Raw genomic sequence first — 17296 nt, 5'->3', positions numbered from 1 at the left:
GATATGGTTAATCTTAAATATGAATTCGAAAGTTTGAAGAAAGAACCAAAACTCTCAAATCATCTGAAAATGACTGAGATTATGTGAAAAAATAATCTGGATCCTTTGATACAAGCAGTTATGTTATTGGATGACAGCCATTACAAGCTCAATTTTATGGGCAAGAAATGAAATAAATTGATTCTAAATTTTTATACATTATTTCAGGTGTTTGGCTTACATGAAAATGCAGATATATCTAAAGACCAACAAGAAACTCAGCAGTTGTTTGAAGGGATTCTTCTAACATTACCACGTCAGGTGAGGCAATATACCAGTAATTGTACAGAATGCATATATTTATCTGTATAAAAAAGTTAACATGTAGAACATAACTTGTACTCTTGATTGCTAGAAATAATATTAGAAAATAGCTGATACCAGAAACCAATTAGAAAATGCTTTTCGTACCTTAAATATGATTTTATATGCCCCACCTACAATAGTAACACTTTTAATTTCTAAGTTCAGTGGACCATGAAAATGGGGTCAAAAGTCTATTTTGTTTTAAAATAAGAAAGATCATATCATAAGGAACATGTGTACTAAGTTTCAAGTTGATTGGACTTCAGCTTCATCAAAAACTACCTTGACCAAAAACTTTAACCAGCTGTGGTTATTTTGTCAAAAAATTAGAAAAGAAAAATATTGGTAATTCCGTAGTCACATTTCTTCTGTTTAAACTTTATACTTCACCAAAAAGACAAAGGAACTTTCTTCTTGTTCTACAATTATTTTATTTTATTCAATCATATTTTTCAGACATTTTGTTTATTTCATTACATGTAAATTGTTTACCTTAAACTTATTTGTTTTTGTTTATTTTTACCCTTATTTTGCATGCATGGTATGTGTTTGTGTGATTTTTTTGTGTGACTAGGACGAGGTACTAATTTCTGTATTGATTGTTTTTTTTACTTCACTTTTATTTTTATTTGCTTATGAACTTTTGTTTGTCTCTTCACCCAACCAACTATGAAAGTGCCACTTGCTTTCAAGTACAGATTTAAGTCACTTAAATCATTTCAATATGATTTTTGTCTTATAATTTATGTATCATGTTTATTGACAAAAGTCCATGATAGAATTAGGTGGGGACCTCGGTGGCCGAGTGATCTAAGTACGGTAGTTCTACTACTGTAATCACTAGCCAGTCAACACTGAGGCTGTGAGTTTGAATTGACTATTTCTGCTGAAGCAGACAGTCTCTTAAGCATGGGTTTTCCTGCTGGATTGGTGAGGTAAGGGGCTTTAATTTCTATACCATATTCAATCCTTTAATTTTTGGTCAGTTGTCGTTTCATGTATAGTAATAAAGGTCAACAATAAGATTAGGTCACCATGAGCATACAGCCCCCCCCCCCCCTTTTTTTTGTGTGAAATTTTGATTGATTATATAGGAATTCACTGAAACACGAGACTGGAGGGAGCCACTGATGACATTAAAAAACTTTAATAAAGATCGGGAATTAACTGTCCTTTATTATGACTCTATTTCTTTATCTTTATTCTATTTTTACCTTTTTGAGTTGTTTTATTTGCAGTTTTATTGCTTCTTAATCTATACAGTGCTTTATTATGGTTTGGAAAGAGAATCTGGGAATCTTTTTTTCAAGATTTTTCATCATTACAGATCTTTCACAATTCTATTACATCTTTAAAACATTTATACTAAGTGTGACTGGATTGCATCCTTGATGTTTTGCTTTCAAACTTTTGAGTTAAATAGCTTCATTTGATATGGTTACCTAGTGCTAAATAACTGTTAAAAAACAATATTATGTGCAGATTTCTTAACATCTAGTGTCTGATATTACAGAACATACAAAGATGCTGATCATTACAATGGTTGGTAATTATGGTACATTTTGCTTTCTGATTTCTAAAAATTTGAAATCAGATTACTGGTAAAAGTATTGTTATTCTGAACAACTCAGACAGAGGAAGAAATAACCCTCTGTAAGCAAAGTCTTGAATACATTGGTATTTGAATTATTTGATGAATAATATGGGCAATTGACTTGCTATTTATAACTTTGAAAAAATATGGAGATATGTATGATTGCCAGTGAGACACTATCCACCAAAGAGCAAGGCTATAAAGAACTTCAAATCACCACACATCCAACAACAATGAGCAAAATGCATACCTTGTAGTAAGCTATAAAAGTCAAAGAGAAAACTGCCTGATTTCAGTTTATTTGACCTCAGTTGGTCAAAATTTTCATAGCAAAATAATGTTATTAAAATAAAGGTTTTGAAAGAAACCATCAAATCTTATAAGTTAAAGAGGAAAAATCAACCAGCTGTTGGATATAAAGTTCTATCAATGACAAAACATTAATTATTGAATTTGCTATTTATGTTTCTGTAGATAGTGAAGGTGAGTAGGGACACTGTAGCTGAAAACGAAGTTCATTTATTATTTGATTGCTCTCTTTGATTACAACTCTAGATCATAATGATCTTTAATCTTACTTAGAAGGGAAAATATATCTATGATAATTGCATGAAATGTAGTGATTAATATGCATGTTTTTGTATGAATTTATCACCAAAACCTTCTTTTTACAGATTGAATGCGTAGTGATATTATGTTCACAAATTTCTAAGCAACAGATCACTTCTATTGATATTTATTCAGTATATATCGTATTACACTATAGATGACTCCTTTTCACAGTTTTGACTATTTTTGTTTCAGTAGCGATCATTATATTTATCAGTTTTAGTAATACACAGACAGATAGATCTATGTACTGTACTGTAAATTAAAAAAAATAGTGTGCAATTCTTTTTGCAATTTTGTTATTTTAGACATAATGAGATTTTAATTTTTGTGATATTGAAAAAAAAACTGTTTAATTCATATTAAAAAAATCAAAATGTAAGTTAAAATTTTTGCGATTATAACCATGTTGCATTTTTTGCAATAATAAAAACATTGCAACAATTTTTGAATTTACAGTATTTTAGACGCTTGAATTGTCTACTCATATTCAATGTTATATTTGAAAATATGTCAGCTGAATAAGACTAGTAAAACATTTGACAATTTCAGGAAATTAAAGACGGTGATAATGTAAGATTCTGGGTGAAAAATCCTGTCTTAATCCATTTTGTTTCCTTTCATTAATGTTGTGTATAAGTTTGAAAATAATACCCCACATAAACAAGGACTGTCCTGCTAATATGTTTGGATCAGAAGAAAAACCCAAAAATATTTGGTGACAATTGATAGAAAATCATTGTTTTTAGGAAGCGCTTGAATGTTTGAGGTGCCATCTTTCACCTATTTCATTTTAGGTTATAGACACAGAACAAATTTGCTAGTACAATGTAATACTTTTTGTAAAGTTTGTACATGGATTATTAGTAAGAGATTTATATCAGTCTTATATAAGCTATATGGTGCTAACCTATTTTTAACTCTCCTGGCCAAATAGGGCAAAGTGAGCTTTTCTCATCACTTAGATCCTGTTCTCGTCAATCCTCGTTGTCCGTTAAATATTACAAAAATCTTCTCTGAAACTAGTACTGGGTCAAATAAAACCAAACTTGGCCAAAATCAACTTACGGTATGTCGTTTAAAAAATGTATCCAATGACCTTGCCCATCAACTAAGATGGCCACCATAGCTAAAATAGAACATGGGTGTAAAATTAAGTTTTTGGCTTATTTCTCTATCTGTGCAGAAATTTTCAGTTGCATTAGACAACTTTTCTTGGGTTGCTGCCCCTGAATTGGTTATTTTAAGGACATTTTACTGTTTTTGGTAATTATCTAATCTTGAACATTATTATAGATAGGGATAAACTTTAAACAGCAAAACTGTTGAACAGAGTAAGAGCTACAAATAAGTACACCTGACCAAATTGTCAATTGAGTTCTTTGGAGTTACTCTTTAGAGTCAATTTTTCGTAATTTTTTGTAATCTTTAACAAAAATCTTCTCCTCTAAAACCGCTGGGCCAAATTAATCCAAATTTGGCCTAAATCATCCTTAGGGTATTTAGTTAAAAAATGTATCCTAAGACCCTGCCCTTAAATATAGTTTTTTTTATCTACTTTTGTGTTTTGAGCAAAAACTAAAGAAGATAGAGAGAAACTTAACAGGCTATAGGATAAGCAATACAAGATCATCTCAACTGATTTTTGTCATAAATTCTATTCTTGTATACAATGTTGGAGAGTGTGCATTGTTGAATATGCACAAAGACCAAGGTGAGACATACAGACTCTTTAGAGCCTCGAGTTAGATGTAGTGTACCAGTGGTCACATAATTAAATTTCAAAAAATCAATATTGATACTAAAATTCATGGTTGTCTGGCTTTATAGTGAGAGTTTGTTTTTGAATTAACTGAAGTTTTCAGTTATAAGTTGTTGTAGATATAAATTATCTTGATTTGGTAACTTCAGTCTGTACAATCATTTCTTCCTTCCAAAATTTATTTGAAACTCCCTTTTCTCCCATGTCTGCCTTAAGAATGCTGGGTTTTCTAGTGTTGTTAGATAGAGGTTAGTTTAATTGCAGGACAGTCCTTGTACAAGCAGAAACACAGATATTTTTCAAATCCATTCTTATCCTATAAATAGTTTTACCTCATTTTAAGTGCACTTCATTGAAATGAAATCTTTGTGTTGTATACTTGGAATTTATTTTTAGAAGAAATTTCTAAATTTTATTCAATGAGTTTATATATGTATAGAAAATATGTCAATTTAGAAATATAGCATGTATTTATATGTCACCTTTATATTGTAAGAGAATGTATTTGTGTTATTATATGAAAGTATTACATATACTTATTATATATTTATTTATGTTGATATTTAAAAAAATAAAATTGCATAAAAGCATTTTTGTCACAAATCTTACACTTTTTGCTTCTTTGCTGTTACTAAATGAGAACAAAAACATGCATTAATGAAGAAAAAGTAGATATGGTCTGTAATTGAACCAGTATTCATTGCTGAAATTTGGAAATTAATATTATACAATTACTGTCTTTTGATGAGGCAAATATGCGGTTTTATTCCATATTGATAAAATATTAGTAAGTTTTTCTATATGAATGGGATTTTGAATAAATAAGCATATTCACCTGCCGGAAAAGGATATTCACCGCGCAAAACGTCGCGTGCTCGGAATATGGAATAAAACATTTACTGTCTTTTGTTTCGGTAAATATGTGGTTTTATTGACTTTTGAAAAACTGATATTCACTTCGGCCGTTGGCCTCAGTGAATATCAGTTTTTCAAAAGTCAATAAAACCACACATTTCCCTAACCAAAAGACAGTAATTGTATATTATTGACTTTTGAAAAACTGATATTCACTGAGGCCGACGGCCGAAGTGAATATCAGTTTTTCAAAAGTCAATTAAACCCCATATTTACCGAAACACAAGACAGTAATTGTTTTATTCCATGTTCCAAGAAAAGAAAATGTATTTGATGACAAACATACCAAAACAAATTTTACATGAAACATTTTACTATAACGTTACATGCAAAAGCACGTGACGTTAAGCCCGGTGAATTACACTTTCTCAGGTGAATATGCTTTTTTATTCAAAATCCAATTCATATCTACTAAATTAATACCAATATGGAATAATATGATTTATTTACATATACAATTTATTGATTCATATCAATTGTTACACAAAAAAAAATAATGAACACTTTAGATTGGAAATATTGTTTAAATATTGCATATTCCATTTAGGCCAAGATGTTTGTTCTCATTTTCTCACAATACCACAGTTATATTATAACACCTTGTTTTAACAATATTGTGTATATGTATTTTCAGGCTATGGTAGTGTATAGACTTGTACTGTTTTCTAGTGCAGTAATTAAATATTTTGTTCTTTCATTTTAACAGTCTGCAGGTGGTGGAAAGTCATCACAAGAAATTATTGAAGAATTGGCATCAGATATTTTGTCAAAAATTCCACCAGATTTTAATTTGGATGAAGTTCAGGTAATGTAAAAAAAAGGGGTAACAGTAATTTTAAATAAAATAGTATTTCCATGGATTTGGATTGGATAACATCAAAGCTTTGAAGTCTGTTTGTTTTTTTGTAACTAAACTAAGGACAGTGCAGCGCTATCATATACATAAATGTAATGATGAATATCTGTCAATGAGACAGTAACCCAACCACATAATAAAGAAGACATAGATAGGTCAACATACAATCTTCAACACCTGACACTAAAATCAGTCAAAGATGTAAACAAATATAACAGGCTCCTAAGATCAATCATCTGCCATTTACACCATTAACACCAAATAAGAAAATTATTTACCATTTATATGTTCCTGACTTCCAGATGGTTTTTTTTTGCAAAAATGCACTGTAATTACAGTGACTTGACTGTTAGTGTTACTCTTCACCAATTGCAACTTATTCAAAATTCTGACCAAATTGCAATTTGTTTTATAAAATCAAATTGCTCAACTGGTCAAGAAATTTGAACAAACTGCTGTAGAAAACCACAGCCAAGTCATGAAAGTGCAAGGTAATAAAATAAAAAATACTAACAATCCTTATAAGACTTTAATGATGTCGTAATGGAATCAGTTTATCAGTTTGTATTGGTATATTATAGTCATTTCCATGCTGAATGAACTGTTGTTATTTTGAATTGCTATAAAAATGTCCAAACTAAGCTTTCATATAGTTTTTATTTCTAAATGTATTCTATATTCATAAGAATCAGACATTATGTGAATTAAAACATTTCATATTCAGTAAAATAATTAATATGTGTAAAATTGCAATATGTTTGTAGGAAGTTTCCATGGGGAGATAATCATTTTTTTTTCTCAAAAAGTCTTTATTCAAAAAAATTATATTTTAGATTATCTCCCCATGGAAACTTATCAATAGAATATTGAAAAAATTTGTTATTTCACACATATTTTACTGAATATATGATGTTTTATTTAAAATGATATCTGATTCTGATGAATATAGAATGCTTTTAGAAAGAAAAACATAAAAGCTTAGTTTGAACATTTTTATGGCAATTCAAAATAACAACAGTCCCTTCAGCATGGAAATGACAATAATATACCAATACAAACTGATGAACTGCTTTAGTCTCGTCATCATTAAAGTTGAGTTAAAGTCTTATAGGGTTGTAAGTATGTATTGTTTTATCACCTTGCACTTTCACATTTTTACTGACCAATTTGTTCAATATTCTGACCAGTTGAACAATTAGATTTAATAAAACAAATTGCAAATAGGTCAAAAATTTGAATGAGTTGCAATTGGTGGAGAGCAACACTAACAGTCAAGTCATTGTAAAAGAATTAAGGTAGATTTATGACCTCCATCTTGGATTGTACAATCACAGTACAAAATTGGTCAAGTTATTTGCCCCCCCCCCCCCCCCAAAAAAAAATAGTGACACCATTTTTTATTTTTATTTCCTTAAAACATATAATAAAACCTATCTTCTCACAATTATTTTCAAAATTCTATCTAGTAGATTTTTTTTTATCCACACAAATGTGTTTTTTTCATGAACAGTTTAACTAAATTAAGGCAATTTTCAATGACCCATAGCTTGAAAAATAGCATGGTGACCCATACTATTTATTATATTTATGAAAAAAACATAGAAAAATCTTCATTTTGGCAAATTATAAGAAAATTTCTGTATAAAAAGTCTATACTTATGATCTACTGTAATTACATTTTTAGGTGAGGAGGTTTGATTAGCCATCTCAGATTATTTCTCATCTTCTGAAATGTGAGCAGTTAATAATGCTTAGTATGTGTGTTTATCACATACAATGGGTGAAATTATATATGGATTTCAAACATGAAATTAATGCAATCGCCAACAAAGTGTAATTATTGACTTCAATTATAAACCTGAAACTATTTGTCCTAGGTCCAAATGCATAAGACATTTCCAGCCTTCTAAAATAGAAAGAATTTTAAAAACAACTTTACTTTTCTGTTACTAAGGGTGCTAAATGAAGTAAAATGAAGTTATTTCTGCTTTTCCCTTCAGAACCGTTACCCAGTGAGATATAACGAGTCAATGAACACAGTACTACTACAGGAATTGATACGATTTAACAGATTGATACAAGTGGTCAGAACTTCACTACAGGATATTAAAAAAGCAATAAAGGGATTGGTTGTAATGTCAGCTGATCTGGAGGATGTATTTGATAGTATGATGGTTGGAAAGGTAAGTTAATCGCTATGTCAACTGACCTTAAGAACGTATTTGATTGGATGGGAAAGGTTAGGTTTATATAATAATCTCTATGTCAGCTGATCTTAAGAACGTATTTGATTGGATGGGAAAGGTAAGGTTTATATAATAATCTCTATGTCAGCTGATCTTGAGGATGTATTTGATTGGATGGGAAAGGTAAGGTTTATATAATAATCTCTATGTCAGCTGATCTTGAGGATGTATTTGATTGGATGGGAAAGGTAAGGTTTATATAATAATCTCTATGTCAGCTGATCTTGAGGATGTATTTGATTGGATGGGAAAGATTAGGTTTATATAATAATCTATGTCAGCTGATCTTGAGGATGTATTTGATTGGATGGGAAAGGTAAGGTTTATATAATAATCTCTATGTCAGCTGATCTTGAGGATGTATTTGATTGGATGGGAAAGGTAAGGTTTATATAATAATCTCTATGTCAGCTGATCTTGAGGATGTATTTGATTGGATGGGAAAGGTAAGGTTTATATAATAATCTCTATGTCAGCTGATCTTGAGGATGTATTTGATTGGATGGGAAAGGTAAGGTTTATATAATAATCTCTATGTCAGCTGATCTTGAGGATGTATTTGATTGGATGGGAAAGATTAGGTTTATATAATAATCTCTATGTCAGCTGATCTTGAGGATGTATTTGATTGGATGGGAAAGGTAAGGTTTATATAATAATCTCTATGTCAGCTGATCTTGAGGATGTATTTGATTGGATGGGAAAGATTAGGTTTATATAATAATCTCTATGTCAGCTGATCTTGAGGATGTATTTGATTGGATGGGAAAGGTAAGGTTTATATAATAATCTCGATGTCAGCTGATCTTGAGGATGTATTTGATTAGATGGGAAAGGTAAGGTTTATATAATAATCTCTATGTCAGCTGATCTTGAGGATGTATTTGATTGGATGGGAAAGGTAAGGTTTATATAATAATCTCTATGTCAGCTGATCTTGAGGATGTATTTGATTGGATGGGAAAGGTAAGGTTTATATAATAATCTCTATGTCAGCTGATCTTGAGGATGTATTTGATTGGATGGGAAAGGTAAGGTTTATATAATAATCTCTGTGTCAGCTGATCTTGAGGATGTATGTGATAGCATGATGGTTGTAAAGGCAAGTTAAATCTGTGTACACATGTATTATTAACTACAGAATACCAGATATATATCATATCAAGTGAAAAAAGTACTTACAGCTGAAATAAAAATGCAAGAATGTAGGCATCAAATTTTATGACACTTGGAAAGGAAAATCTATAGAATGTCTTTACATTCAAAAGATCAGCATTAGGGAAGATCAGACAAGGTAACAAAATGTTTACCTGTTTAGTGATAACTATCTTGGCTACATTACTAGCAAAATCAATTTACTATAAAACTAAATTTGAGTTGTCTCCCCTTATAAACCAAACCTTTCTTTGTTTAAAAAGGTTTATGTCTTAAAAAATAAATTGAAATGTAAGCTTTTCAAAAAATAGCATTCCTCCATAAAAATTTACTGACTTTATAAAAGGATTGACAAAATATTTTGCTTTTGTTTTTAAAAACAAGAGAATTAAAAAAAATGTATAATATTTTATGATTGTGAAATTAAACTGCAAGTTGATTTTGTTTTAGGTTCCATCTGTCTGGGCTTCCAAGTCCTATCCATCTCTGAAGCCATTGGGGTCATATATTACAGATCTTATAGCAAGATTACAGTTCTTTAAGGTAATGTAAATTTATCAGTACTGTAAACCAACTAATTTCATTTTTATTACAAAAACTTTACAAATAGTAAAAAAACAATGTAAATATGAACTGTCTTAATTACATCAATGTTTGTTCTTAGCAGTCTGATAAAAGAATCCTATTGAACTCACTTTGTTTCCTTTAAAACCACTGGACTAATTTAAACCAGATATTTCTTCTAACAGCAATCCTTCCAAAAGCTGTAGAAAGAGTAGGATATATATTTATTGGATATTTTTATTTTTTTATTTCAGGACTGGATTTATAGTGGTACCCCACCAGTATTCTGGATATCTGGATTTTATTTCACTCAGTCCTTCCTGACGGGTGTACTGCAGAACTATGCCAGGAAATATAAAACTCCCATCGATCATTTAGGTTATGAGTTTGAAGTAACTACAACAGAAACTTCCATGGCATCTAAACCTGTAAGTTGTGATGATTCATGAGAACACAATGTTGTGTTTTCTTTGTGAATTGTTTAAACTAGCTTGTGTCTTAATGTTGCTATAGTAGTCCCTTAATGGAACAGCCCCCTGGCTTTAGTTCTCTGGTTAACATTATTTTTATTCTTTTAAGACATATCTCATTGTTCATTTCCTATAAGAAATAATCAAATGTAACATTAACAGTTTTGTAAAGTATACATGCTTTCTTGAATTATGCCAATATGATCATGACTTTCTTTTCACTGCTTGTTATAGTTTCATGATAATATACATTTGTATTATTATGATATCCCTTCTAACAGAGCGGGTGGTATACTGCAATCACCAATGTCTGACAGTTAATCTATAAATAGTGTTGCATATTTCTCTGCCTCTACTATGGAATGATTTGATATTCGAAACTTTAAAAAAGTGCTTAGGATACACTTGTGTTGTTTTGGTAACTCACACTGGTAGCTTACTTATTATTGCTGTATTGCTTATTTCAGAGAACGTTTTTTTAAGAAACATCTAATATTTTATTGCAGATTTTGCCTACTTTGGTATAACTTTACTATTTATGTTATAGAATTGAGTCAGCACAATAATGCAACAGTCCTAATCTAGTTTTTTGGGAGTAAGATAGTGGCAGATTTACAGGGGGGGGGGGGGGGGGGGGGGGGGGGCCTAGTCTCTTTATGTAAAGTCAGATATTGTTAATTTAAGCAAAGACATTGGTTATTTTTATTTATTTTTCTGGGGGGAAGGGTTTAAAAAGGTCCACTTCCCTTTTTGAAATCTTCTCCTAATAATAGAATACAAAGATTCTTTGAATTGTTATCTGTACTTCTGGGTATGAGTAAAATTAACTTACATAACTGATAATTTTTTAATCATGGATCAAAATAAGGAAGACTGTTACACCAAAAATATATTGATCAATTAATTTCATCTGATCAGACATGGTTTTGACTTTTGAATACCTGTTTCAAGTTTCTAATACAAATTAAATTTAAAGTTTTGAGTTTTGCGCAAGTCATTGCTTTCAATACATAAAATATTTTGACAGAAGTTTAATTTCATAATTAGAAAAAAAAATCACTGTTTAACAAATAATCCTAAATTATGTATGAATAGCCATATCAGCTATACCCATTCAGATGAAATTAATTCAGTAATAAATTGAATGTGATGTACAATGTATAAGTGATTGGTCTCTGGATATAGTTAAATATAGTATAAATTTGTGATTGGTCTCTGGATAGATAACATATAGCATATTTGTGTGATAGATTATATAGTATAATGTGTTCATGTATAGGGAAAGGTTTCAGTTTAAAGATCAATTGTAATTAATCGCACTTAGCACTCGTCTTATATATAAATATAGCGTTAATAGAATGATTTGTTCACTCAGAAAGAAAAGGGTGTCTAACCATGAGGTTCACGTGATGAAACACTATTACTGTCATAAATAAATATTTAAAAAAAAAAAATCTTGCTCTTGATCTAAGTCTTGTCTTTAATTCTCTTTTATTAAGCAGCAAGTCAAATGAAATTGAAAATAAATATTGAATAAGCCTTATTTGTCTTGCTGTGGCTAAAAGAAGAGTTTAGTTTGAGTTGACCATAGAACCATATCACTAAGACATATTTTGTAATATGTTATATCTATTTTGACTTTGCAGCATTTTTACTTGCCATGAAAATATAATGCAAGTCAGTTTTGAGTTTTACTGTTGCTGCTCATACTGTTCCATATATTTACCTAGAATTGTCTCAAATATGCAGAAGCATTTTCTGAATGAAAAATGAAATAGATTTGGTTAGAGACATATATCCTTGCATTATTTCTAACTTTAAAATTCTGATCAAAATCTTTTTTACTGATGTCCTAATTATTATTCCATAACTCATAAAACCCTTTGAAGTATCTCAAAATTGGGGAAAGTAAAGGTTTTTAAGTAGTACAATGTATTTGCTTTAGAGATTCTTGTATAGAGTTTTGTAGTAGTTTCAATCCTCAGAGTTTATGGCTCAGGGAGAATCTGTTGTATGTCATGATGATAAATGCAGACTGATGAAATTTTTTGACATTTAAAGGAGTTAATACCAGCTTTGGAAGCTGTGCATTTTATGCTATGTATTATACATAATTACCAAAATGATCCATAACCTTCATTTTTTCCATAGACTAATGGTGCTTATATCAGAGGACTGTTCATGGAAGGAGCTCGTTGGTGTAGGTCAAAGAGGAAAATTGTGGAATCTGAGCCAAAGATACTGTATGATCTGATGCCTATTGTATCCTTTGTTAACACAAACAGTATTATATTTACATTTTACTGTATACTGGTAAAAATAAAATATTAAAAATGTTAACTTAAGTACATTGTAATATGAACAATTTTGAGTCAACTATTTCATTTCTCATGATCAATGAACCTTATTTTATGGTGATTTTGAATACACTAGTAATTTCAATCATACAAAATTGAGATTGGAAGTGACGAATGTGTCAAAGAGAACAACAAAGAGCAGAAAACAGCTGAAGGCTTCCAATGCTGTCTTCAATTTGACATCATACTCCTTTCCCTAGGGTAAAAATTTAAATCAGCAGCCAGGAAAACTGTAGTGATCTACAAAGGTCTAAAAGTAGTCACAGGGTCAACTTAATTGTACAATTACTAGTTACTGCTTCACCACCAAACATGCAGCTATCCAGAGAAAGAATAAACTGGTTTACTCATAGCCAAAAATCTTTGTCAAGAATAGGTGACATGTCTTCCTTTGTTCTGTTACCTATTGAGCGAGCACATTTCAAGTCCAGATCAGCATGAAGATCTACATTGTAGAATGCGGCCTGTTGCATATTCATATCACATTGATATGTTATCATCCAGAATATATATGTAACATTTGCAACTGGACAAAGAACATCAATCAGAAAATCATCCACACACAATATCTGTATTCAAGAACCATTAAGATTCACTTCTGTGATAGACAAGAGAAAAATGTAAATCTGACTGTTACATTTGTTTTTAAACAAAAAATAGTCATTATGAACAAATATGCTATATTATTCCTTAAATCATTGTGTAGATACAATTGAAACCAGGAGAAAAACACAAGTTTGAAGAAAAGCAAACCTACTCATGTCCAGGTAAGTCTTTAGATTGAACAGAAGAAAAAAAATCTATTTGGACTTTTTTTTCTATTTGAAAATTTCAGAAAAATGCTCATATGTTACAACTTATAACTGTAAATCTGCTGATGACATATTCAGTAGTATTTGAGAATCAGAATATTTTTTTTTTTATTTCATATAACAAAGACAACTGGAATTACCAACAAATATTCAACTAACAACATTTGACTTTGCCAAAAAAAAGTATATCAACAAATAAATACCAAAAACCATTAAAAGCATATGTTCAAAGAAGTCTGACTTTCTACAGTCACATAATGTTGTTTTATATGTAAACCAATAAACAGACAAACTTTTGGAACATACATTTCTATTATAAAATATATACATTTTATTTGTATGATGAAATCTAGACAGAAAAAAAATTGAAAGATTTTATGTCAATCTGTTTTCAGTATATAAAACAAGTGCAAGAAGAGGAACACTATCAACTACAGGTCACTCAACAAATTATGTATTAAACATTCTAATACCCTCCACAGAACCAGAGGACCATTGGATCAATAGAGGGGTAGCTTTGTTATGTCAACTGGATGACTGAGAACCAAAATGGCGGAAATGATCCAAAATTGTTTAGTGCTAACATTTACACAGCTAAATAAAAACGTAGAAACATATTTAGTGCTAACATTTCTAAAGCTAAATGAAATATTTAGAAAATTTGTTTAGTGCTTTCATTTCATATCTTAAGCTAAATTATTTACAAGACTTCTTATAAATTTAGTAGAACAATTCAGTGGTGGCTTTTTATTCATACATGTACAATCTTTTAGATATGAAAAATAATAGTTAGAAGATAAAACTTTAATCTTCAATGAACTAATTTAATGTAAGAAATGTTCCAAAGATGACATTATTGAATAATCATTAATTAATAGTTTGTTTGTTTTACATTTAAACATTATTATGTGTTTTAAGAGTTGAAAGTGGAGGAAATCATTAGTCATTCATCTTTGTGTATTCAGACACAAGAAAAAATCTTCCATTGGATTATAAAATGAAAAAGGCCATTTGTATTTTTTGTACAGTTGTCAAATAAAAATCTTCTTCCTTAAAATGAATGAAATATCTACCACTAGATGTAAACCAGAGAACAATCAATCATTTCAAGCATAAAAATGATCATTTTTTAACTGTTAAATTAATAGATTGCATGAACATTGTTGTGTGCTAGAGAAGGAGCATTCAGAATAATGTACACTTTTCTTTCTAAGATATGTATGGTGTAAGGATTTTATTTTGAACTTATGATGTGAAATTTTTCTTACTTTTTTTTTATTGCTTGTTTTGTATATGTTGAAACAATGGGAGAAAAAGAGTCTCATGTGCAAGTTGGCTGAAATTTTTAATCTGAATATAATTTTTTCAGTTTAAAGTATGTAAAGCTTGTGTCAAGTATTATTTACAGTATTCAAAAGGGGGCAAATTAGGGTAAACATATAGCTTCAGATCTATTTAAGTAATACATGTATTTGAAAATATAGTGGTCGAGTCTTATTTATGGTAATTGTTTTGCAACTTAAAAAACTAATAGAGCTAGAAAGCTCTACCCCCTACAAATCAAGTGCGGATCTGCACCTCAAGTATATGAGAACATATTGGCAGACTTATTTAAATAAGCTTCTCTGTGATAAGATATTTTGTAACTTAGTTTGGTGTCAAGACATATTTTAACTTAGTATATCAGATATATTGTAAATTAATATGGTATCATTGCATTTATAAAGCTTAGCTTTTTAGTCACTTAGATGGTTCTATCTTGTATATAAGTTGTAGCATTTTTATGCCAAATCAAAGTCTTTCAAACTAATGTATAGTCACTGTAAATATTTTTAATAAATGAGGGAAATCATATGATCATGATGTAATTATATTGTATTATTGTAAACCAATCACATTCACATATTTTACATGGTCTTAGACCAATCTGAGGCAAAATTATGAATCTGTTATTTAACATATCTAGTGAATTTGATTGGTTTACATTTTCTTGTTGCCATGACAATGATTTGTAGTAATTATTTTAGATTTCCTAGTCTAGTTCAACTTTCTACATGCTTGTAGACATAAAGCATTACTTATTTAACTTGGATATGTTTCAATAACAATAAAATGCTGTCATTCTAAATTAAGTATTTATTTCATGTCCTGTTTAACTATTATCTCCCCTTGGTTTAGGGGAGATAACTTAAATTATATTTCTCATACACATATTTCCATGTACAGTGCTTGTCTGTTCATTCAACAATATGCCAACAAAATGGGCAATTTTTTGTTAACAAAACGGACTTGATGGTCAAGTTTAAATAATTCAAGCAAATTAATATCTTTTTAGGAAATATTACATCATGCTTGGGTCATTAGTTCGGTTTCAAAGGTACCTAGTTTTCTTAAAAGACTCATATTTCCTTTACACTCTGCTAAATTTATTCTGAATCTAGGTTTGACATTTCATAAAACTTCAATCTTTAAATCATGCTTTTACAAATATCAAATTAAAGTATGAAAATTGTATTATGCAGTTAACTTTGGTATATTTTTTAATTGAACAATTGTTATCAATCATATTAGTTTTATATTTATTTTACCTTTCTATTTATTTTTTTTTAATCTCTGTTGTTATGGTGATTTATGAAGTATCATGCTGTAAATAATTGTAAATACTACAATATAATTTATTTAGTGATTTTCACAGCTTTGTTGTAAAGAATCTTACCATCCTATTGTACTCTGTGATAAATGTTTATATAGAATTGTTTACAAAGAAATAATATATTTTTTACATTTTTACATACATGACTTACTCTTAATAAAAGTAGAAGATAATTTCCTTAGTTGTTTTCATTTTGAGAACCTCAGTATAATGGGGATAAAATATTGAAGTAAATGGGCCAGTGAAATGCTTTACAATGATGTTGCATCCAAAGTTAGTCAACTACTTTTTTTATACCACTCCGTTTGGTTGAAATGGTCCACTGGTTTCCGAGAAGCAATCTGTGTCACAGTGAGACCTTCAACAATGAGCAAACCTTGCACCTTACCACAAGTTCTAGAGACTGCTAGCACTAGCTACCAGAGAAATTACAATCTGTACTACAGTACAGGGGGAAAATATCAAATACTTTTAAATACAAACACTTTGCTTAACCTCATTTCAAAGTACTTAAAACAAAATTTATAGGTGTTGTTGTGCTTAGTATGACCCCTGATTTTTGTTATTTTGGGTCCTCAATGGTCACTTTGTACTTGTTTGGCTTTATAACTATTTTGATCTGAGCGCCACTGATGTAGAAGAAACCCACGTCTGGTGTACTAAATTATAATCCTGGTACTTTTGATAACAATTTACAGTTCATTACGGCAAAGCTGCCGATTGCATATAAAGTCATTCTGTTCTTTGGTTTAACAGAAAAGTGTCACAAAAATTCAACATATTAAATATTCAAAGTATAGTCAAACTGGAAGTATGTGTCTAACAGAACTGATGACTTGCATGATACTGCTTACCAAGTATGAAGTCATTCTGTTCAATAGTATCAAACAAATGCTCGACTTTAAAATTGTTGAAAAGTACGAAATGAAGAACTGAAAGACAATGCAAAATAGCCCCA

At 30.0% G+C, this 17296-nt stretch overlaps 1 protein-coding gene across 1 annotated transcript in view; it reads left to right on the top strand.

The window, feature by feature from the left end:
• LOC134716658 (dynein axonemal heavy chain 3-like) overlaps positions 1-16484 on the top strand; it is a 138213-nt gene extending 121729 nt beyond the window's left edge. The window contains exons 79-87 of the mRNA XM_063579667.1: positions 208-300; positions 3101-3121; positions 5932-6030; positions 8082-8264; positions 9933-10025; positions 10301-10474; positions 12668-12778; positions 13580-13640; positions 14081-16484. Of these exons, the coding sequence (XP_063435737.1) occupies positions 208-300; positions 3101-3121; positions 5932-6030; positions 8082-8264; positions 9933-10025; positions 10301-10474; positions 12668-12778; positions 13580-13640; positions 14081-14226 (981 nt within the window). The 3' untranslated portion in view covers positions 14227-16484. The remainder of the gene's footprint in view (positions 1-207; positions 301-3100; positions 3122-5931; positions 6031-8081; positions 8265-9932; positions 10026-10300; positions 10475-12667; positions 12779-13579; positions 13641-14080) is intronic.
• The last annotated feature ends 812 nt before the right edge of the window (positions 16485-17296 follow it).

Source organism: Mytilus trossulus, chromosome 1, assembly GCF_036588685.1.
Source record: "Mytilus trossulus isolate FHL-02 chromosome 1, PNRI_Mtr1.1.1.hap1, whole genome shotgun sequence".
NCBI classification, from domain to species: domain Eukaryota; kingdom Metazoa; phylum Mollusca; class Bivalvia; order Mytilida; family Mytilidae; genus Mytilus; species Mytilus trossulus.
Note: the sequence above shows the minus strand (reverse complement) of the source record. Positions and strands in the feature narration are given on the sequence as shown.